The sequence below is a fragment of the Cyclopterus lumpus genome, chromosome 22, assembly GCF_009769545.1.
Source record: "Cyclopterus lumpus isolate fCycLum1 chromosome 22, fCycLum1.pri, whole genome shotgun sequence".
Lineage (NCBI taxonomy): Eukaryota > Metazoa > Chordata > Actinopteri > Perciformes > Cyclopteridae > Cyclopterus > Cyclopterus lumpus.
Window position 1 is genome coordinate 20,173,788 of NC_046987.1, and position 25,000 is coordinate 20,198,787.

The 25,000-nt window shown below is 42.6% G+C and overlaps 2 protein-coding genes across 2 annotated transcripts in view; both read right to left on the reverse strand.

Annotated features, from left to right (window-relative positions):
- The window catches only part of LOC117751626, a 4,371-nt gene extending 1,353 nt beyond the window's left edge, over positions 1 to 3,018 (reverse strand). The window contains exons 1-3 of the mRNA XM_034563557.1: positions 2,355 to 3,018; positions 940 to 1,270; positions 656 to 831 (exon numbers count right to left, since the gene is read on the reverse strand). Coding sequence (XP_034419448.1) covers positions 656 to 831; positions 940 to 1,270; positions 2,355 to 2,959 — 1,112 coding nt within the window. The 5' untranslated portion in view covers positions 2,960 to 3,018. The remainder of the gene's footprint in view (positions 1 to 655; positions 832 to 939; positions 1,271 to 2,354) is intronic.
- Positions 3,019 to 9,321: 6,303 nt separating this feature from the next.
- Positions 9,322 to 17,132, reverse strand: LOC117725463. The gene is made up of 5 exons (XM_034525646.1): positions 17,104 to 17,132; positions 14,948 to 15,586; positions 10,140 to 10,470; positions 9,850 to 10,025; positions 9,322 to 9,754 (listed from the first exon to the last, which is right to left on the reverse strand). Exons 2-5 carry the CDS (start codon positions 15,550 to 15,552, stop codon positions 9,523 to 9,525), a joined length of 1,344 nt encoding a protein of 447 aa, XP_034381537.1. The 5' UTR covers positions 15,553 to 15,586; positions 17,104 to 17,132; the 3' UTR covers positions 9,322 to 9,522.
- Positions 17,133 to 25,000: the final 7,868 nt, after the last annotated feature.

The window sequence follows — 25,000 nt, forward strand, 5'->3', positions numbered from 1 at the left end:
ATATATATATATATATACACATATATATATATATATATATATATATATATACACATATATATATATATATATATACACATATACATATATATATATATATATACATATATACATATATATATATATATATTTATACATAACATCACCCGTAGGCTCACACAGCTCGGAGGGGAGAGGGAGATGCGCTCATGTGATTGGCTGAAAATGAGGGGGACATCTGATAGGTCAGTTTAAAAAAAACAAAAAACATTTGCAAATCTAGCCACAGCAGGGGAGTCTCATAAATCCACACACACACGTGAAGCAATCCACGAACAAATGCAGTGCGATTGACAAATAAATAAACACAAATCCACAAACAAATAGAAGAATCCACATAGAAATGCAGAAATGTATTTGTGGTTTTTCTTTTACATTTATATAAATCGTAAATTTATTTATGTGTGCATTGGAAAGGTATTTGTGGATCGTTCTGCGTGCATTTGTGAGATTAATTTATTTGTAAATCTTTGTGTGTGCATTTGTAAGTCTCTCTGTGTGCATTTGCAAATATTGAGACTGATCTGACCCCATACATGTAATGTAATGTGTGTGTGTGTGTGTGTGTGTGACAGGTAATGTAATATGTGTGTGTGTGTGTGTGTTCTCCGCCCACCTAGGCTGAACTATCATCTTGTGGGGGTGGTAGGACCCCCTGTCGGGGTCCTCCCTGTAGACGTGCTCCAGGATGTTGACGCCCGGCACCCCGTCCCACTGAGGCAGGTGGAACCTCCTGCTGGGCTCAAAGTGTATCTTGGGGAAGATGTGGTTCTCAATGAGGAACTCTCCCGTCTGCACGATGTCATACAGCATGGAACATAGAGAGAATTTACATATTAAAAAAACAACATCAAGATCTAATCTGGAGGTTTTGCTCATGAAGCCAGGAGCGCCCCCTACATGTGGATGCTGTCGCTGCAGCGCGTCCATCATGGCGGTCAGGTTGTCGTGTCGGTACGGCATGATGATCTCGTCGATGTCGTTCAGCAGGACGTAGCGCGAGCGCTCCATGGACCTGTAGACGCACTCGTTGAGCGTGGTCAGCTGGCCGAAGTAGTGCAAGTCCCCCCCACTCTGCGAGAAGAGCCAGCCACGAGACGGGTTCAGGTGCCGGTCGATGGGCCAGGGGACCATCTCCACGAAGCCCTCCTGGACGTAGCCCCGCAGCAGGCGGTCCAGGTCCGGGCCGCAGGTGGTGTTGTAGATCACCACGCGGTCCACGCCCAGTAACCTGCGGCAAGGGGAGGAAAAGGTGTTGAGAAGTAAATCTAGTGTAGTTGTAAACCTGTGTTCAAGCGCTAAAGGCTATTTTCCTGATGGAGAAAACTGCGTAATATTATGGATTTCCAGTTGTGGCTACATACTCACGGTCCTCTTGTGACTCACACCTGTTATTGCCTGTCTTATCCTGCCGCTGACTCCTCACTCACTACCCTTAACTGGCCAGTAGGGGCCACACGTGCTTTTTTCTCTTTTGCACTGTGTGTCTGGCTAACCGCTAACAGCTAGCGGAGCTAGCAGTACACGCACAGCAACTTACATCACTGCAACTTAGCCTGAAACATGTCATGTCTTATTTAATACCAGTGTGTCCATTTAAAATTATTTAGGCCTACTCTAAATGTGTGTTGAAGCACTGTGTGTCTGGCTAACCGCTAACAGCTAGCGGAGCTAGCAGTACACACACTCTTCAGTACATCACTGCAACTCAGCCTGAAACATGTCATGTCTTGCTTATTTAATACCAGTGTGTCCATTTAAACTTATTTACTCTAAATGTGTGTTGAAGTTAATTAATTGTTGGTAGCCTATTATTCCAATGTGTGAAAACATAATCTACCTGTATACGTGCTAACTGCTTTAAGAAAGGAGTTGGTTAGTTTAGTAGTTTAATACTAAAAATGCAAAAAGAAGATGTGACAGTTCACTTTAAGGGCCCAACATATGATGTGTCTTTTATGACAACTTGAGCTTTGGAGTTTGAATGATGTGTGTCTTACCACTATCTTACTTATCTATTTGGGGTTTATGAATGAAGGGTTTTATTTACTCAAATCCCACAATGCAGCAGTGGTTGTTGCAGACACACCTGGCGGAGAGCTGCACCTTTCTAGTTGTTTCTGTGTCGTGTTGTGCTGATCTGTGCTGCAGGATGTGGACGTAAACCACAGTCAAATAACATCTCTTTTCCTTCCCATTGGCCTACAACGTAACAACTGTTGCTATGAAACCTATTTATAGCGCGAGGACATTTACAGCAAATGTTTGCACCATGGCGACACTGCAAGAGACTGTGGTGTGGTTGCCGTGCCGACCTGTACATCTCCAGGGACTGTGCAACCTGAAGCACATTGTTGTAGTCTCCGAACAGGTTGGAGATGCAGACTGTGAAGTTGAACTGAAACTCCTCCGTCTTCTTCTTCTCGTTGGTCTTCTGGTTTCTTATTGGAAGCCAGCTCTGGTGAAGCGGCCTCACTCTGCCCGGCTGAGTCAGCAGATCGACGTGTGTGGCGTTGCAGTCTCGAGGGATCCGACACATGACATCCGTGGTGGCGTAGGGGAACCCAAAGTGGTCAGAGTGTTGCATGATGGTCCCCGGAGTCGTGCTCGACAACCGGCCCGCGCAGCAGAAAACACAGTGGAGGGGTCGGATGGAGTCTCTCTTGAATATGCCGATGATGCGCACGTCCGAGCCGGCCTCTCTCCGGTCCATGTAGGCCGACACCAGCAAGTGCTTGGTGTTGTTTAGGGGGGTGATGGTCTCTGAGGAGGTCCGCGAGGGGCAAGCGTCCGACGCCCGACGCGGCTGCGGGACGGACCCGTACGTCCTGGGCGTCCTCATGGCGAGGCAGAGGAGGAAGACGAAGGTAGCCATGAAGAGGAAGAAGAACTTCCCTCTGATTTCTTTTGGCTTGTCCATCCAGCCGCGGACGACACGGAGTCCCAACCGGAGGCTGGAATTGAGGAATGAGGAGAGATCAGAGAGACGCGTTTGAGGAACAGACTGGAATAACCGTGCAGAGAGGTCTACGACTCCAAAAGGCACCCTCGGTCAACCTTCTTTATATAAACTTCTATTTGTCTTTATCTTCCATCTGGTCTCATATTCTTCCATCATGTTGAACGAATCAATGCAATCCAATAAAAAAGCAGCACGACCATAAATCCTCTCATTGACAACGTTCCTGTTTTTTTTTTTATTACCCGGAGAAGATTTCGATTCACGTACTTGGACATTGTTAGCATTGCATGCACGATACTACCTATTAAAACCCCCCAAAAAAAGAAAAAGTACAGCAGGGACTAATTTGACGAGTCAAGGGATCACCAAAATAACTGAGGGATGTCTGTTCCGAATGTCAAAGCGATCAAACCATTATTGATTGACACGATCCATTCAAACAAAACGTCCTAAAACTTAACCCGGCTTTAAAGTGCTCTCGCTCTAGTCCCCTCTGCTACTACGAGATCTTTCCTATGATAAGCATGTAGCGCCCACACGCCGTCTCTATATTGTTTTACTCCTGCAGAGCCGAGCAGACTTTAACAAATTGACCCAACACGCCATGCAGAGAGAGGGAGGGGAAGGGTGCACTCACTGGCGCCCGGGGTTTCAGAAATAAGGAACGACTCGAGCAAAACACATTCACACTCAAGGCTGACTGGGAAGTCAACTGATTCCTCCCCCGCCCCCCCCCCCCCCCCCATACGAGCTTAATCCACAATGGAAATCTGGTTTCAGTCCTCTACAATCTGTAGATAATCATGCACCAGAAAGAAGGGGAAGATACTTCCTGTAATGCCGCCCCCGACCTGTATTACCGGTTCCAGGAAAAGGCTCCTAGTTCAGGGGATCCAATGAGATGGGGTTCATGTGGCGGACACCGACGCCCACGAGGACACGAGTAACAACGACGGCTCACTCGTCGTCGTGGAGCTCCTTCAGAGTTATTACCGCTAGACGGTTGTGGTACCGCTCACAATAGTATCACACACACCTGAGAAGTAACGAGGTACATGGATACTTTTAAGCTGTATTTTGAGGTACTTTATACTTCTGTAGGCGTTGCACTATATTTATTTAAGAGCTGTATAGTTGTCACTTTTCAAATTAAGATTTTAGATAGAAAAACACAACGGCCTATAAAATATGATTAAAACTACCAAAAGTATATGAAGTGTAGTGTTTTTAAATCATGAATAATTCTAATAAGCCACTCTGCATTATAAATACTTTTCACTATGAGTACATTGTTAAAATATGTGCGTATACTGTTGTGTTAGTAAATTATTTACTTCTTCCTTCAATTTCTAACATGATAATCGAAAAAGATAATGAATAAAAATATAAAAAATAAAAAATAAAACACCTCCAGCAAATAAATTGAATATTAAAATGGCCACTAACCTCAGGAGCATTAGTATTAATGTTAATGCAGATATGAAGGACGAGAGAATGAAATATACACACGCACGGGCACACACAAAAAGATGAACGGTCGACGCGTGACCTTCCCTCCGGTTTGGAAGCACGGTTGGCCGGTACGCAGGGAGAAGCGGAAAAGTGTTCGAGTCCCGGAGTCACCGCGCGCGCGTGTTCAGCGTCCCGACCAGCCGCGCGCACCTGCGCCCGAGTGTGCGACTGATCCACCGTTTACCGTCATGCACCGGGACACACCGAGAGGGAGCCCGCTGTCACACGAGAGAGGGACTGTTCCGTTATTCCAGAAGAAGGACCGGAACAGTGTTATTATATTAAGACTGCAATACAATCTAATATTAACTTTACTTTATGTACTTTTAGAATAATCCAGAGAACAAATTTCAACCTTTTCCTCTAATCTTGATTTGGAATCAAAACGTTTTCTTCCATAAGTAGTTTATGAAACTAATATTTGTGGACTAAATGTACTTATATACACATATATATGAAGTGTTGTTACCGTGATTTTCTTTCCTTTCCAATAATAATCAAAAATGTCTTAAATCCTTTGTAGCCGACAGGAACACTGCGTCAAACGTTCACAATCACGTTGCCCACCTATTAAAATATAGGTGTTCACAATGTCATAATGGGGCGTGGCCAACTCTCTCTCTCTCTCCCTCACTCACACACACAAACACACGCTCACACACGCACATTACATTACATTACATTACATTACATGTCATTTAGCTGACGCTTTTATCCAAAGCGACTTACAATAAGTGCATTAAACCGTGAGTCCAAACTCAGAACAACAAGAATCAAGCAAGTACAATTTCTTCAATAACGTTAAACTACAAAGTGCTATCAGTAAGAGACATTTAAGTGCTACTAAAGTGTTAAACAACAAAGTGCTATCAGTAAGAGACATTTAAGTGCTACTAGAGTGCTACTACGGCTCTACCTTCCCTATTCAAGGTATAGTCGAAAAAGATGTGTTTTTAGTTTGCGACGGAAGATGTCGAGACTTTCTGCTGTCCTGATGCACACATTCCTACACACATACACACACACATACCCCCCCCACACACAAACATACATACATACACACACACACACACACATTCCTACACACATACACACACACATACCCCCCCCACACACAAACATACATACATACACACACACACACATTCACATACACGTACACACACTCATACATACACACATACACACACACATACCCCCCCCCACACACAAACATACATACATACACACACACACACACACATTCCTACACACATACACACACACATATCCCCCCCCCCCCCACACAAACATACATACATACACACACACACACATTCCCACACACATACACACACACACACACACACATTCACATACACGTACACACACTCATACATACACACACACACACACACATACCCCCCACACACACAAACATACATACATACACACACACATTCCCACACACATACACACACACACATTCACATACACGTACACACACTCATACATACACATACCCACACACACACACACACACACCCACACACACACACAAATACACATACACACACCCACACACACACACGCACACACACACACACACACACACACAAATACACATACACGCACCCACACACACAAACACACACACACACACACACACACACCCCTGTATATACAAGGAGTATAAATCAAGTACTTCACATTGTATAAAGCCACATCAATGGGGCGTTGGCCGTTGATTAATAACCTGCAGCTTTTCAACACTGACACGTAGACATTTAAATATCAAAGTCCACAAGTCATTCTGTGCTTTGCACGAGCTGCAGTTTGACTTTATGAACTATTATTTTTCATGCATCGGTCACACTGACCAAAGGACAACAACAAAACAACAACACGACGTAAAGTAAACATGCTTATTAAAAGTAATACAAGTGTTATTTTAGTTTAGACCACAAACAGGTTATGATGCCAAAATAAGCTGCTTTATTATAATCAGTGGAGGAAAGTTACTAACAGAATGTACTCGAGTATACTTGGTTACATTTTGAGGTACTTGTACTTTACTGAAGTATTTCTGTTTCTAGGATATACTTTATACTTCTACACTCCTCTCCATCTCAGAGGCAAATAACCTAAGTCATATTATTAATACAAAAATAATAACTGACAAAAGATGATGAACTATTTCAGATCAAACTATAGTTATTAAAATGAGCTCCACCTTTACCAGCTGCAGCATTAAAGTGACGTAAAGCTCGTGAAGATGTATTAAAAAGCTAAAAAATAAAAAAAACACAATAATAACCAAAAATAATCAAAATAAATTGAATCACCTGCAACTTTTCATCTCTTTTCTTTTTAATGCAAAACCTTTGACTTCATTTTTTTTCTCCATCTGATAGCGCAAAAATAAACTGAATATTTAGACAGTTACTAAAATAATACACACGCTGTAATCTATGAAGACCACTGGAGCCCGACGTGGTAACAAATAATAAAAAATATAAGTGATAGTGTTTATGCTCCTTGAAGAGACATTGGGGACTTTATCCAAATAAGGTGTGAGGTGTGTGATCCTCGATGGTCCCATAATCAGAAATACAGCTTCTTCTCGCTGAATTCCTTATCTTAACTTAAACTTAAACCGTATTTTATTGTCATATTACATTTTTACATATAAATGAAATTTGTCCTCTGCATTTAACCCATCCTTAATAATTAAGGAGCAGTGGGCTGCTGTGAAAGCGCCCGGGGAGCAACTGGGTGTTCAGAGTCTTGCTCAAGGACACTTCGACATGCAACTAATGGGGGGAGCGGGGATCGAACCGGGTGCCTTCTGGTTACGGGACAACCACCTGATCCCCATGAGCTACAGTTGAAGCGCCACCGTTGCCCTTTGATCCCTAAAGTAAATATAAGACTTGTGCAAATATACATACGCCTGCTGCGTTGTTTAAAGAGAGATGTCATACGATGGTGATGAATGGACGCTGACGGGGAACACGTTCCTCGTGACGCACGCCCACCGCTTTGTTATGGAGGATTTAAATTTGACATTTGACAGGTTAATTGGTTTATGTTTACGTTCATAATCTGAAGGCTTTACAACTCTGGAAGTTCACAACACCCCCCATCACCCTGATGGGGGGTGTTGGAGGCCGTAGTGAGAGCCTCTCCTAGCTGGTGGGAGTCCTGTTCCCACAAGAGTTGTAATTTAGAGTAAAAATGACATTTATCTTGAAGATTAAATGCTATTTTCCACCAGCAGATGTCCCCGCAGAGCATCTCTGCTTTGTGTGTGTTGTCCTCTCATCCAGATGTCACTTTGTGACATTTGATCCACACAACACAACAATAGGGCATCTCAGTGAATATGACACCTTCTGCAGTTGTCTTTATGGCCCAGGTGACCTTTTGATAGCCCCCTCTTATCTCTACTGTTGTTAGCACTGACCACAAAGTACAGCGTCGGCCAATAGGAAGGCCCGTAGCAACGCAGGGGTTTGGCCTGATGAGGCCTCTGGACAACTCTGGGGGATGGACCGTAGGATAGAGGGTGGAGGAACCATGAACGCCTCATCAGAGTATGTAGGGTATATGGAAGCCCATTGACACCAATAAAAGAACATAATAAGATAAACATTTAGCTCAAAATTATGACATAGAAAATTATAGAAAGTCAAAATATGAGATAAAATGTCATATTTATTAGATAGAAAGTGATAATTATGAGCTAGAAAGTCGACATTATGAGATAGAAAGTCATATTTATGAGATAGAAAGTAAAAAATATGAGATAAAAAGTCATATTTTTGAGATAGAACCTCATAATTATGAGTTAGAAAGTCGACATTATGAGATAGAAAGTCATAATTATGAGATAGAAAGTCATTATAATGATAGAAAGTGGGCATGCGCTTCAGTGGTGCTTTTTAGATAATAATTTCGACTTTCTATCTCATAATTATGACTTTTTATCACAGCTACATTTTCATCTTATTTCTTTCCTTAAGTGGTGGTAATCCATTGGGATGTTGAGATATCTCCCATGAATTAATGCATCGGTGGTGCTACAGAGGAAAAGTTCACCAACTTCAGAATTCATGAAATTAAATAAATCAACTGTACCTGTGCTCATTCTCTTTCTTGCCTGAAGTTTTTAATGGGAGGATTCATAGCACTCACATATTTGTCTGTGAGATATGAAGCCAGGCGACGGTTAGCTTAGCTTAGCATAAAGACTGGGAACAGAGGGATACAGCTAGCATGGTTATCTATCTTTGGTTTAACAGGGTTATGAGCCAGAGAGCAGGAAATGATACATTTCTCCTCGTGGAGTTTGACCTCATGCACATTACATTCAAAACGGAACATTACTATTCATGCACATTCTTTACTTAGTACTTTTAAGATAAGATTAGAGGATCCTTTATTAGTCTTATTATTCTGTACAGTCTCCATAGTTAAGTTGTCCTTCTTGTGTGCTGCTGCAAAAGATGCCATACCCCCTAAAACAAAGCGTTTGAATACACATTTAGAGATTTAGTTTGTGGTCTTTTATGTTTTGATTGAATATTTATAGACTGCGACATATCATTTGCAATCTTCCATGCCTCCATATTAAAAAAATAAAATAATAAAATGGCTCCGGATAATTCACTTTATTGTAAATTGAAGATTTACGAAGATTTAATTGAAGACGTTCGAGCCTCGCACGCATTTACGCAATAAAACGGTGAAACTTTATCGCCCCGACTTAAATCTGTACGACTGTTTCGTGCACCTCACACACATATTGGGAGTGAGAGAGTTTAATGTTGGGTCAAAATAGTCGTTTTTATTACAGAAGCAGAGATGCAGATGAAGTTGCATCGTGTCACATTCAACATTGACCACTGAGCATTAATAAAAGCTTCTTCAGTTGTTGCAGGAGTGCTATCCTTAATAAATGGCCTGCAGGTGTGTGTGTGTGTGTGTGTGTGTGTGTGCACTTCGGTGTCCATCTGAGCGTCTGACCATCATCTCTGCCTCTCTGAAGTCAGAAGGCCCGCCCTCCTCAGCACCGCGTCCACGCCGGGCAGCAGACCTTCTGTGAAGTCCCTCAGCCGGGTGTCCACGTGGAGCTGCTCCAGCGGCCGCTCAGTCGGGGTGCTGATCGGGCTGTGAATGGTCCGACACACGTCTGGGGGAACCTTGAACGCTGGCCCGAAGGCCTTGAGCACCTCGTGCACCGAGGTCTGCTGCACCGCCCTGTGGCAACACAACATTCACACGAGCACATTGAAGAGCATCCCGTGAGTACTCGTCGTAGTTATTTTTGGTAGTAATCTGAGGGGTCGGTCTACCGTGGCTGAACTATCATCTTGTGGGGGTGGTATATGCTCCTGTCAGGCTCCTCCCTGTAGACGCGCTCCAGGATATTAAAGCCGGGCACCCCTCTCCACCGAGGCAGGGGACCCCATTTACTTTCCTCGAAGGGTTTCTTGGGAAATGTATGGTTCTCAATGAGGAACACCCCCTCCTGTAGAATGGGAGGTTAGGCAGGTAGCATGGAGGTGGGAGAGAGAGTACAACGTGAATAATAAATACGTTTCAGTATTCAGTGTTATTTAATTCTGCAAAGAGCGCCCCCTACATGTGGATGCTGTCGCTGCAGCGCGTCCATCATGGCGGTCAGGTTGTCGTGTCGGTACGGCATGATGATCTCATCGATGTCGTTCAGCAGGACGTAGCGCGAGCGCTCCATGGACCTGTAGACGCACTCGTTGAGCGTGGTCAGCTGGCCGAAGTAGTGCACGTCCCCCCCGCTCTGCGAGAAGAGCCAGCCACGAGACGGGTTCAGGTGCCGGTCGATGGGCCAGGGGACCATCTCCACGAAGCCCTCCTGGACGTAGCCCCGCAGCAGGCGGTCCAGGTCCGGGCCGCAGCTGGTGTTGTAGATCACCACGCGGTCCACGCCCAGTAACCTGCGGCAAGGGGAGGAAAAGGTGTTGAGAAATAAATCTGTAATCCAAATCTACTAGGGACTAAACTTTATTCTACTTTTTACCTTGAGATAAACAGATCTTTGTCCTTAATCAGTTTGGCAAGAATTTCACATTCTAGCAAACTGAGACTTCACTGTTAGCAAGGATCCCCTGCTTACCAGTATCGATCGCTAAGTGGGCAATTCCTTCAACGACCTGTGGGTGGGCTCGACACAGCTGTAACCAATTACCGCCAACTCGGGTGTATAACCAGGTTGGGGCTTGTAGCGTCAGGGAAGACTCCTCGTATGAAGACTCGGAGGATAAAGACCTAGGAGTCTTCGTTGGAGTCTTCGGTGGTGGAGGGCGGCTGAGTATAAACATGTTAAACATTTCCCTGTGAAAATGTGTTTTCTTTTCATACCTGTGTGCACATCTACTCGTAGATCCTACAGACCGCGGACTCGGTCACACATGCACCAAAATCCTTCCTCTCTTATTTATCCCACCCGCTCTACACAGACCCAGCGCCTCGTCACAGAGGGCCTCTGGAACTGCCAGTCAGCTAACCGCAAGGCGGACTTCATCTCTGGCTTCGCTGTCAAGCAATCGCTGGACTTCCTGGCTCTCACTGAGACTTGGATCACACCAGACAACATCAACCCCTTCTGCTCTCTCCTCGGCCTTCTCCTTCAGCCACACACCCAGACCCTCTGGTCGGGGTGGTGGTTCAGGTCTACTCATCTCACCCAAATGGAGTTTTGCTCTCTACCCGCTTCCATTTACCCCACTGTCTTTTGAGTTTCATGCAGTGACGGTAACTCATCCGGTTCATCTAACCATTGTCGTTCTCTACCGTCCTCCTGGTTCCTTGGGAGACTTCTTGGAAGAACTAGATGTCCTCCTATCAAACTTCCAAGAAAACGGCCCCCGCTCATCCTTCTGGGTGACTTTAACATCCAGACAGAGAAGTCATGTGACCTGCTACTCTTACTGTCTTCCTTTGCTCTCTCTCTCAGTCCTTCCCCTCCTACTCACAAAGCTGGCAACCACCTTATATGTTCACCAGAAACTGCTCTACATCTGACCTCACTGTAACTCCACTTCATGTTTCTGACCACTTCTTCATCTCGTACTCTCTCCCACTCTTTGGAACTGACAACCCTCCCACAACGGACTCTGCACCTGTCCGTCGCAACATCCGCACCCTCTCACCCTCCTCTCTGGCCTCCTCTGTTCTGTCAGCCCTCCCTTCAACCGATTCCTTCGCACTCATGTAGCCTAACTTCGCCACTGACACTCTTCTCTCTACGCTGTCGTCCTCTCTTGATTTCTGGCGAAAATCCAAACACGCCAGCGACCTGCTCCCCTATCAATCTCTTCTCTCCTCCTTCTCTGCGTCCATCTCTGCAGCCAAAAGTCTGTTCTACCAATCCAGAATCGAATCCTCTTTATCTAACCCTAAAAAGCTCTTCTCAATTTTTTCCAACCTCCTTGACCCCCCTGGTCCCCCCTCCCTCCACCCTTCTACCAAGCCACTTTGTTGACTACTTTACAAAAAAGATAGACGACATACGCTCTTCATTTACTAATCCATCTTCCATAACTACACCTCCAGTAACTTCACCTTCTTCCCCCTTGTTTTCCTCTTTTATCCCCCTGTCTCCTAATCAAGTTCTTTCCTTGGTAACCTCTGCCCGCCCAACCACCTGCCCCCTTGACCCCATCCCTTCTCACATTCTCCAGTCCATTGCTCCGGACCTTCTTCCCTTTCTCACCCATCTTATTAACACCTCCCTCTCAACCGTCTGTTTCCCGAACTCTCTGAAGGAGGCAAGAGTCAACCCTCTCCTGAAGAAACCCACTCTCGACCCGTCTGAAGTCAATAACTACAGACCTGAAGTCAACAACTACAGACCTGTCTCTCTCCTCCCCTTCCTTTCCAAAACTCTAGAGCGAGCTATCTTTAACCAAGTCTCCTCCTTTCTCCACAGTAACAACCTTCTAGACCCCCACCAGTCTGGATTCAAGGCCACTCAACAGAGACTGCCCTCCTTGCTGTCTCTGAGCAGCTTCACACTGCTAGAGCAGCCTCTCTCTCCTCTGTCCTCATCCTTCTAGACCTTTCCGCTGCCTTTGACACAGTGAACCACCAGATCCTCTTGTCCTCCCTCCAGGACCTGGTATCTCAGGCACCGCGCTCTCACTCTTCTCATCCTACCTCACCGACCGCTCTTACCGGGTAACCTGGAGAGGATCTGTGTCTGAGCCTTGTCCTCTGACTACTGGGGTCCCTCAGGGTTCAGTCCTTGGTCCTCTTCTCTTCTCTCTGTACACCAACTCTCTTGGCTCTGTCATTCGCTCGCATGGCTTCACCTACCACAGCTATGCTGACGACACCCAACTGATCCTCTCGTTTCCCCAATCTGAAACACAGGTAGCAGCACGACATCTCTAAGTGGATGTCCGCTCACCACCTGAAAATTAACCCGGACAAGACTGAACTTCTCCTCCTTCCAGGAAAAGGCTCTCCCACCCGACTGCCAGGAACCTCGGTGTGACGCTCAACAGTTAACTCTCCCTGACTGCCAACTTTACCACAATAACACGCTCCTGTAGGTACATGCTGTACAACATCAGGAGAATACGACCTCTTCTCACTCAGAAGGCGGCACAGGTTCTGGTCCAGGCTCTGGTCATCTCACGGCTAGACTACTGTAACTCCCTCCTGGCAAGTCTACCTGCTAATGCCATTCGACCTCTACAGCTCATCCAGAATGCAGCTGCTCGACTGGTCTTCAACCTCACGAAATTTACCCACACTACTCCGCTCCTCCGCGACCTTCACTGGTTACCGGTGGCCGCCCGCATCCGCTTCAAAACATTGGTACTTGCGTACCGTGCTGCGAACAGATCGGGTACGGTCTACATCCAGGACATGGTCTAACCTCACATCCAGGACATGGTCTAACCTCACACCCAGGACATGGTCTAACCTCACACCCCAGCCCGTTCGCTTCGCTCGGCTTCTGCCAATCGGCTTGTAGCTCCTTCACTTCGAGCTAAACACTCAACAAAGTCACGACTGTTTGCTGTCCTGGCTCCTCATTGGTGGAACGAGCTCCCCATTGACATCAGGACAGCAGAAAGTCTCTACATCTTCCGTCGCAAACTAAAAACACATCTTTTTCGACTATACCTTGAATAGGGAAGGTAGAGCCGTAGTAGCACTCTAGTAGCACTTAAATGTCCCTTATCGATAGCACTTTATTGTTTAGCACTTTAGTAGCACTTAAATGGCACGTACGGATAGTACTCTGTAGTTTAACGTTATTGAAGAAATTGTACTTGCTTGATTCTTGTTGTTCTGAGTTTGGACTCATGGTTTAATGCACTTATTGTAAGTCGCTTTGGATAAAAGTGTCAGCTAAATGACATGTAATGTAATGTAATGTAAATCTAGTGTAGTTGTAAACCTGTGTTCAAGCGCTAAAGGCTATTTTCCTGATGGAGAAAACTGCGTAATATTATGGATTTCCAGTTGTGGCTACATACTCACGGTCCTCTTGTGACTCACACCTGTTATTGCCTGTCTTATCCTGCCGCTGACTCCTCACTCACTACCCTTAACACATGCTTTTTTGTGTGTCTGGCTAACCGCTAACAGCTAGCGGAGCTAGCAGTACACGCACGGCAACTTACATCACTGCAACTTAGCCTGAAACATGTCATGTCTTATTTAATACCAGTGTGTCCATTTAAAATTATTTAGGCCTACTCTAAATGTGTGTTGAAGCACTGTGTGTCTGGCTAACCGCTAACAGCTAGCGGAGCTAGCAGTACACACACTCTTCAGTACATCACTGCAACTCAGCCTGAAACATGTCATGTCTTGCTTATTTAATACCAGTGTGTCCATTTAAACTTATTTACTCTAAATGTGTGTTGAAGTTAATTAATTGTTGGTAGCCTATTATTCCAATGTGTGAAAACATAATCTACCTGTATACGTGCTAACTGCTTTAAGAAAGGAGTTGGTTAGTTTAGTAGTTTAATACTAAAAATGCAAAAAGAAGATGTGACAGTTCACTTTAAGGGCCCAACATATGATGTGTCTTTTATGACAACTTAAGCTTTGGAGTTTGAATGATGTGTGTCTTACCACTATCTTACTTATCTATTTGGGGTTTATGAATGAAGGGTTTTATTTACTCAAATCCCACAATGCAGCAGTGGTTGTTGCAGACACACCTGGCGGAGAGCTGCACCTTTCTAGTTGTTTCTGTGTCGTGTTGTGCTGATCTGTGCTGCAGGATGTGGACGTAAACCACAGTCAAATAACATCTCTTTTCCTTCCCATTGGCCTACAACGTAACAACTGTTGCTATGAAACCTATTTATAGCGCGAGGACATTTACAGCAAATGTTTGCACCATGGCGACACTGCAAGAGACTGTGGTGTGGTTGCCGTGCCGACCTGTACATCTCCAGGGACTGTGCAACCTGAAGCACATTGTTGTAGTCTCCGAACAGGTTGGAGATGCAGACTGTGAAGTTGAACTGAAACTCCTCCGTCTTCTTCTTCTCGTTGGTCTTCTGGTTTCTTATTGGAAGCCAGCTCTGGTGAAGCGGCCTCACTCTGCCCGGCTGAGTCAGCAGATCGACGTGTGTGGCGTTGCAGTCTCGAGGGATCCGACACATGACATCCGTGGTGGCGTAGGGGAACCCAAAGCGGTCAGAGTGTTGCATGATGGTCCCCGGAGTCGTGCTCGACAACCGGCCCGCGCAGCAGAAAACACAGTGGAGGGGTCGGATGGAGTCTCTCTTGAATATGCCGATGATGCGCATGTCCGAGCCGGCCTCTCTCCGGTCCATGTAGGCCGACACCAGCAAGTGCTTGGTGTTGTTTAGGGGGGTGATGGTCTCCGAGGAGGTCCGCGAGGGGCAAGCGTCCAACGCCCGACGCGGCTGCGGGACGGACCCGTACGTCCTGGGCGTCCTCACGGCGAGGCAGAGGAGGAAGATGAAGGTAGCCAGGAAGAGGAAGAAGAACTTCCCTCTGATTTCTTTTGGCTTGTCCATCCAGCCGCGGACGACACGGAGTCCCAACCGGAGGCTGGAATTGAGGAAATAGGGAGACGCGTTTGAGGAACAGAGCAAACATGTAATGAGACCTCCTTTTGGAGGTTGTTCCTGCACATCTCAATGAATTCCTCTTTGTGAGAATACAAAGAGTCCAAAAGCCTCGTGATGGGCTACATGGTCTTGTACACATACACATAAACATACGAGAGGACATGTGTCCAATAGGATGCTCTCCCTTTATCAAAATAACCACGACAGCTGCAACATATCATCATATAGTGCTCCAAAACAGGAGCCTTTCTTTTTTAAAAACACCCCAAAATGAAAGACCTCTATCATCACATCTGGCGTTCATAAATATATGTTTGTATTATGTAATAACCCCGTAAAAAGATCAGCAATGTAAATATAGTATTTTATATTTATATTTATGTTATTTTTAACAGCGTCTTTGCAGGTTCTCCTTTTTTAAATTGTTTTTAAAATATATATAATAACGCCGGACACACAGTTGACGTAGCTGGTTGACCCTAACTCCTCTAATATTGGATATTATATGTTAATATTTTTGGACACACACTCAGACCAGCTGTTCTTGTACACACACACACACATTTGAATTTAGGGAAATTCCTCCAGGAACATGTGCACAGAGGGTGAGCGTTTAAAAAATAAAAGCGTCTATAGATGGACTATGCAGGATGTCCTATACTGCACCCGGGTGCTGTCTTAACCCCACAATACATGAGCAAGGAGGGTCAAAGTTCAAAGTGCAACTTCATGACAACGACTTGACTCGAAGTTAAACACTGAAGCGAATCACAGCAACGCACAAAGTACACAAACCAATCTCTGTGCATGACTCCATGAGTTTCAGTTCTTTCTTATTCATATTGTTGGTCCGAACAATAGTGTATCCCATGCCCCGTCTCTCTAAACCCACATGACCTTCAGACAGTCAGACAGACAGTCAGACAGACAGTCAGACAGACAGTCAGACAGACAGTCAGACAGACAAGGTGCATCTTTTATGATATTTCCCTCAAATGTCCCAAATGAATCAGTTATTGCATGTTTAACCAGACAAAGGGACACGTGTGTTCCAGCCAGATGAATGACACCCGTTACCTCTTCTTCTTCTTCTTCTTCTTCTTCTTCTTCTTCTTCTTCTTCTTCTTCTTCTCCTTCTTCTTTAAACCCCACCTGAGTAAACGAGGTGTGTGCGCGCGTCATGACGTCATTCTCGCTCTCCAGAATTGTTGAATATTTGCCACAATAAGGTCACCTTGATCCCCGGGCAAGGACTCACTTTCATAAATGTCAAACGGGAGTAATACAGAATAACGGAAGTCTCTCGGGCGTCATAAACAAATTCAGCTGTGTGCCGCGCACTAAATATTAATTGATTATCGATCATGAGCCATCGGCTGAGGCTGATCCTCTCACCTCACACATTAAACTCAGATGACACGTTAGGGCTGAAATCAATGATTAAAAAAAGGAGGCATTGCTGGCGGTAACATGAATTTAGAAAACGGTATAACTTACCGAAAAGTTGTTTTTTTCTCTTCCTGATGTGGAGCAGGTCCAGGCGGTTACGCGCAGCACATGCACTTCACTTATCTTCTCTCTCTCTCTCTCTCTCTCTCTCTCTCTCTCTCTCTCTCTCTCTCTCTCTCTCTGTAATTCAAGCAGCAAGTATAAATACCAGTAATAAAAATAATACTCCACCAGTGAGAACTTGACCACTATTGCATCCTAACGTGTATCATTGTTTCATTATTAATAAACAAACTGCTTACTTGGGGCAGATTATGGTTCATTTTATTAAAGCGATAACAAAAAAAACATTAAATTACAAAATAGCGATGCAGCCTTTTTTTGGGGTCAATTATATCGTTATATTACTCTCGGGATGGACATACTAAATCAGCCTGTTAAATAAAATGACGCACTTTTTCCAGATCATTTTCCAGTAAGGAGGTGTTCTCACACTTTTTCTGCGTTTTCTCACACTTTTTATTGATCATATTGCAGATATGAGACTTTCTCACACTTTTTATCGATCATTTTCCAGATATGAGACTTTCTCACACTTGTTCTAGATCATTTTTTTCCCCTGAATTTCCCTTAGGGGATCAATAAAGTACTTATCTATCTATCTATCTATTTTGCAGACAGGTTTTCTCACACTTGTTCTAGATCATTTTGCAGATATGAGGTTTTCTCACTTTTCATGGATCATTTTCCAGATATGAGGTTTTCACACTTGTTCTAGATCATTTTGCAGATATGAAGGTTTTCTCAGACTTTTTCCAGATAATTTTCCAGTAAGGAGGTTTTCTCAGACTTTTTCTGGGTTTTCTCACACCTGTTCTAGATCATTTTGCAGATATGAAGGTTTTCTCAGACTTCTTCCAGATCATTTTCCAGATATGAGGTTTTCACACTTGTTCTAGATCATTTTGCAGATATGAGGTTTTCTCACTTTTCATGGATCATTTTCCAGATATGAGGTTTTCACACTTGTTCTAGATCATTTTCCAGATATGAGGTTTTCACACTTGTTCTAGATCATTTTCCAGATATGAGGTTTTCACACTTGTTCTAGATCATTTTGCAGATATGAAGGTTTTCTCAGACTTTTTCCAGATAATTCTCCAGTAAGGAGGTTTTCTCAGACTTTTTCTGGGTTTTCTCACACCTGTTCTAGATCATTTTGCAGACATGAGACTTTCTCACACTTTTTCCTGATAATTTTGCAGATATGAGGTTTTCCACTTTGATCGTTTTGGAGATGTTTCAGTCCACCTGTAAAACCAAAACACATGCACTTCTCCGTATACCTCCACCCCTCTGCATGTTGGTGCATCCCCATCCATCGGCTCTCTCCAGCACTCTGTTCACATCTGGGTCGGGCTCGTCATCAAAGTCCCCACTTGGATCTTCTCCAGCGGCTGAACAGACGGAGTCAGCGGAGCGTGAATAATATGATGCTCATTAAGTGTATAGCTAACAGGCTGAAATCCCTTCGAGGGGGTTTATGTGACGGACTACTTTTTTCCTTTTAGCCCCGAGCGGTGACTCGTGGAGCCTCGTCCCCGGGAAGAGGCCCCGGGCATGTGCGTGGAGTCCCACTTGGCAACGCCAACTGTGAATATGATGTCAATTGAAATGTAAATGGAGAAAGTCTGGTGGCACTGAGATGGAAATTGATGGAAAAGATATCTGTTAGTCAGTCCTTAATTAATGAAGGCTCCGGTGAGCACCGTGCCGCCATTAAGCACCGACTGAGGATTCCATGCATTATGTTCCAGTGCATCACTTCTATGATCAATTAGTAGTGTCAAAACTATTATTTACGACTATGGGGATTGGCTGTGTGTACAATAATGTACCTTGTGTTCATAGGTTGCCATCCGAACATTGAAACCGGAAAAGGATCCATATTTATTAATAATTATTCGACAAAGCATGTCAATATCATAACATTAGAACAAATCTTGAGCTTGAGTGTATTTATTCTTAATGAATGTATACATTTCAAGTGGCCTTCACATTTATTTTCATGTATGTATATATAAATATATATATATATATTATATACTGTATATATAAAATATAAATAATAATATAAAATATATATGCAAAAAAAATACTAAAGTAAAAATACAAAAGATGTCCACGATAAAAGTATTTTAAATGGTTATTGTAACTGATATTCAATGTTCACAATGATGCATACATGTCGAAGTAGCATTGTACCTTTGTAGCTATTAACTACTTTATACAGTTATATTTATTCAGTGGTTCACAAACTGGAGAAAAGAGAAGATAAAGAGAGATGATGAATGTGAGAGGAACCTCTCAAACATTTTCTTTGATCAAATACTTGATAATTTGACCACATGTGCATTAAAAAGTATCGGCATATAGTATATTATTGTTAAATGTAGTGGACTAGAAGTATAAAGAAATTGGAAATAAGTGCAGAACTTCCGGAAATGTACCTTTTCCATTCAACGACGGGCTATTATTATTATTATAACAATAATAATGACCTTTTTTTAATAAAATGTGTGTTTTTTTATGCCCTCTGTAATAACCATACAACTGCATGACGTCACCCAGCGAACACAAAAAGGAGACGTAATAGACACCTGATGAACGCAGGATATATGTATATATATATATATATATATATATATATATATATGCATCATGGGACTGCTACTGACATACTGCATACTGTAAATATATATATTATAGTTAATATATTTATATGTATAGATATATATATATATATATATATATTTATATCAGAATCAGAACCTTTTATTGTCAAGTATGTTTTCACATTCAAGGAATGTGTCATGGCGGGTGGTGCAACAATAGACACAACATTAACAACAATCAACACAGTGCAAGGATTTAGAATATAAAATATAAGAATATAAAATATAAAATAAAGTGCACAGACAGGCAGGTATATCAGTACTTTAAACAGTGTAAGTAAGTAAGTATAAGTTTAAGTGTATTTAAGTGTATATAAAATATTTATATTTATATATATTTACAGTACACTTTTTTTCGCTACAGCAGCATTTGTACATAAAAAAAAAGCACAATAAATAAAAAATAAAAAATACAATACAAAACAAATTGACAATACATACAACAAATATTAGATAATAACAGTAATTTAATCAACCGACCCAAACACAAACACTTAAAGGAAACACGGTGTTCATTTCTTTTAATAACAACCACAAAGTGTGCACGTTTTGTCACTGCTGTGTGTATTTTGGGGCCTCTCGATAAGTCAGAAACGTCTGGCCCATTTATTGAGATCCGCAACAGGCTGCAAGACGGGTCTCCTTGCAGCCTGTTGCGGATGTTTGTCTTGACCTGCAAACGCATGAACTGTCAGGCATTAAAAGTGATAGCTGATAGCTTAACATCGTGATGGCTCAAAGCTTCGTTGAGTAACCAGAACACCAAACTCCTCATATTGTGAGGGCAAGCTCCGACTGGGTGGCCAGCGGCGCCTTGTACCGAGAGCTGAGGAGAAGAGTCATGTGTGCAGATACGATCAATAATGTACGTTTAGTTTAATAAAGGAACAAAGACCTGTTCTTTAGGGAAGGGAACCTTACATTACTAAAGAACACAGACCTGTTCTTTAGTAAAGGGAACCTTACATTACTAAAGAACACAGACCTGTTCTTTAGGAAAGGGAACCTTACATTACTAAAGAACACAGACCTGTTCTTTAGGAAAGGGAACCTTACATTACTAAAGAACACAGACCTGTTCTTTAGGGAAGGGAACCTTACATTACTAAAAGAACACAGACCTGTTCTTTAGTAAAGGGAACCTTACATTACTAAAGAACACAGACCTGTTCTTTAGGAAAGGGAACCTTACATTACTAAAGAACACAGACCTGTTCTTTAGTAAAGGGAACCTTACATTACTAAAGAACACAGACCTGTTCTTTAGGAAAGGGAACCTTACATTACTAAAGAACACAGACCTGTTCTTTAGGGAAGGGAACCTTACATTACTAAAGAACACAGACCTGTTCTTTAGTAAAGGGAACCTTACATTACTAAAGAACACAGACCTGTTCTTTAGGAAAGGGAACCTTACATTACTAAAGAACACAGACCTGTTCTTTAGGAAAGGGAACCTTACATTACTAAAGAACACAGACCTGTTCTTTAGTAAAGGGAACCTTACATTACTAAAGAACAAAGACCTGGTCTTTAGGAAAGGGAACCTTACATTACTAAAGAACACAGACCTGTTCTTTAGGGAGGGAACCTTACATTACTAAAGAACAAAGACCTGGTCTTTAGGAAAAGGGAACCTTACATTACTAAAGAACACAGACCTGTTCTTTAGGAAAGGGAACCTTACATTACTAAAGAACAAAGACCTGGTCTTTAGGAAAGGGAACCTTACATTACTAAAGAACAAAGACCTGGTCTTTAGTAAAGGGAACCTTACATTACTAAAGAACACAGACCTGTTCTTTAGGGAAGGGAACCTTACATTACTAAAGAACACAGACCTGTTCTTTAGGGAAGGGAACCTTACATTACTAAAGAACAAAGACCTGGTCTTTAGGAAAGGGAACCTTACATTACTAAAGAACACAGACCTGTTCTTTAGGAAAGGGAACCTTACATTACTAAAGAACAAAGACCTGTTCTTTAGGGAAGGGAACCTTACATTACTAAAGAACAAAGACCTGTTCTTTAGGAAAGGGAACCTTACATTACTAAAGAACAAAGACCTGTTCTTTAGGAAAGGGAACCTTACATTACTAAAGAACACAGACCTGTTCTTTAGGAAAGGGAACCTTACATTACTAAAGAACACAGACCTGTTCTTTAGGAAAGGGAACCTTACATTACTAAAGAACACAGACCTGTTCTTTAGGGAAGGGAACCTTACATTACTAAAGAACAAAGACCTGGTCTTTAGGAAAGGGAACCTTACATTACTAAAGAACACAGACCTGTTCTTTAGTAAAGGGAACCTTACATTACTAAAGAACAAAGACCTGTTCTTTAGTAAAGGGAACCTTACATTACTAAAGAACAAATACCTGTTCTTTAGGGAAGGGGACCTTACATTATTAAAGAACAAATACCTGTTCTTTAGTAAAGGGAACCTTACATTACTAAAGAACAAAGACCTGGTCTTTAGGAAAGGGAACCTTACATTACTAAAGAACACAGACCTGTTCTTTAGTAAAGGGAACCTTACATTACTAAAGAACAAAGACCTGGTCTTTAGTAAAGGGAACCTTACATTACTAAAGAACACAGACCTGTTCTTTAGGGAAGGGAACCTTACATTACTAAAGAACAAAGACCTGGTCTTTAGGAAAGGGAACCTTACATTACTAAAGAACACAGACCTGTTCTTTAGGAAAGGGAACCTTACATTACTAAAGAACAAAGACCTGGTATTTAGGGAAGGGAACCTTACATTACTAAAGAACAAATACCTGTTCTTTAGGAAAGGGAACCTTACATTACTAAAGAACAAAGACCTGGTCTTTAGGAAAGGGAACCTTACATTACTAAAGAACACAGACTTGTTCTTTAGGAAAGGGAACCTTACATTACTAAAGAACAAAGACCTGTTCTTTAGGAAAGGGAACCTTACATTACCAAAGAACAAAGACCTGTTCTTTAGGAAAGGGAACCTTACATTACTAAAGAACAAAGACCTGTTCTTTAGGAAAGGGAACCTTACATTACTAAAGAACAAATACCTGTTCTTTAGGAAAGGGAACCTTACATTACTAAAGAACAAAGACCTGTTCTTTAGTAAAGGGAACCTTACATTACTAAAGAACAAAGACCTGGTCTTTAGTAAAGGGAACCTTACATTACTAAAGAACACAGACCTGTTCTTTAGGGAAGGGAACCTTACATTACTAAAGAACAAAGACCTGTTCTTTAGGAAAGGGAACCTTACATTACTAAAGAACAAAGACCTGTTCTTTAGTAAAGGGAACCTTACATTACTAAAGAACACAGACCTGTTCTTTAGGGAAGGGAACCTTACATTACTAAAGAACAAAGACCTGGTCTTTAGGAAAGGGAACCTTACATTACTAAAGAACACAGACCTGTTCTTTAGGAAAGGGAACCTTACATTACTAAAGAACAAAGACCTGGTATTTAGGGAAGGGAACCTTACATTACTAAAGAACAAATACCTGTTCTTTAGGAAAGGGAACCTTACATTACTAAAGAACAAAGACCTGGTCTTTAGGAAAGGGAACCTTACATTACTAAAGAACACAGACCTGTTCTTTAGGAAAGGGAACCTTACATTACTAAAGAACAAAGACCTGTTCTTTAGGAAAGGGAACCTTACATTACCAAAGAACAAAGACCTGTCTTTAGGAAAGGGAACCTTACATTACTAAAGAACAAAGACCTGTTCTTTAGGAAAGGGAACCTTACATTACTAAAGAACAAAGACCTGTTCTTTAGGAAAGGGAACCTTACATTACTTCTGTTGTAATCTTTTTTAAATATTAGTGCAGAAACTCATTCATTAGATCATTCATCTTTTTTTGCTGCCCAATGTCTCCACCTGCTGGTTGCATTCAGTTCTGACGCACACACTGAATGATTAAAGCTCTGTTACTGTAACAGCTCGTCAGTTCCCTGTTTCCCCCACATGGGGGCGCTGACGGTGTTCCTATCTGTGTGTTAAAGGCACTTTAAATGCACTTCTGGGAAGGTGAGATCTATCCGGCTATTACAATGTCCCTTTCTTTCTGCCCGGTGTGTCCTGACAGAAAAAGATCGGAGAGAACACGAACATCACCGTGCTGGAAAACAATTAATGCTTCATAAATCAGTTTCAAAGGGACAGTTAAACACCCAAATCATTAATGCATATTTTGTTCCTTTCATCTGTATTGATACATATCAATTTAGATTGTATCGTATAGTGACTGTACATTATCACGAATAACTGGGTCAGGATTTCTGAAAGGAGACATTGCTGGTGAGTTCCTCCGCTCCGTATTTAATTTTTGGGCACTTGAATAACACAAAAAATATATTTTTTTAATTTTGGGGTGAACTTCAGGATAACAACGTTTAGATCGCCGAGATGATGGTGTTTAGCCTTTATGTTACTTATGTATTAATAATTCCTCAGGGGGCAACTCTGGTTGTATAGAAGTCTATGCTTCACGTATTAAAGCTGCATTCTCTCTCCTGACCACCAGGGGGAGACTCTCTGGTTGTATAGAAGTCTATGCTTCATGTGTTAAAGCTGCATTCTCTCTCCTGACGACCAGGGGAGACTCCTCTGGTTGTATAGAAGTCTATGCTTCATGTGTTTAAGCTGCATTCTCTCTCCTGACCACCAGGGGGCGACTCCTCTGGTTGTATAGAAGTCTATGCTTCATGTGTTAAAGCTGCATTCTCTCTCCTGACCACCAGGGAGCGACTCCTCTGGTTGTATAGAAGTCTATGCTTCATGTGTTAAAGCTGCATTCTTTCTCCTGACCACCAGGGGGCGATTCCTCTGGTTGTGTAGAAGTCTATAGAAAATGACTAAACTTCCTTATCCTTAATATTTCTTATGTATTAAGAATTCCTCCTGTTTTTCTTCTTATAATAAGCCCTTAAGCCTGCAGTTATAAATGTTAACATATTTTGGTCTAGATGCCCCCCCAGGAGGTAAAAGTTCAAACAGGCCATATGAGTTGTCGTCTTCATGAATTTAAGCCCCCCCCCCCCCCCCCCCAAATCTCCCATAACAAACTTTATTAATGCACGAAAAGCAAATGAAGCTATGAATCAAGTACAATTCAATAGCTCCCCATAGTGGCATGCCACACAAACATAACCATTAAAGCAATTGGAAACCCATATGAGTATGTATAGTTCCTGAATAA

Excerpts from the sequence above, each read along its gene's own strand:
- LOC117725463 (XM_034525646.1), bottom strand. The coding sequence starts at position 15,552 with ATGGACAAGCCAAAAGAAATCAGAGGGAAGTTCTTCTTCCTCTTCCTG. Across the intron at positions 10,471-14,947 it reads CAGTCCCTGGAGATGTACAG|GTTACTGGGCGTGGACCGCG; the intron begins GTCGGCACGGCA and ends CCCTTGCCGCAG. Across the intron at positions 10,026-10,139 it reads TGCAGCGACAGCATCCACAT|GAGGGGGTGTTCCTCATTGA; the intron begins GTAGGGGGCGCT and ends CCCATTCTACAG.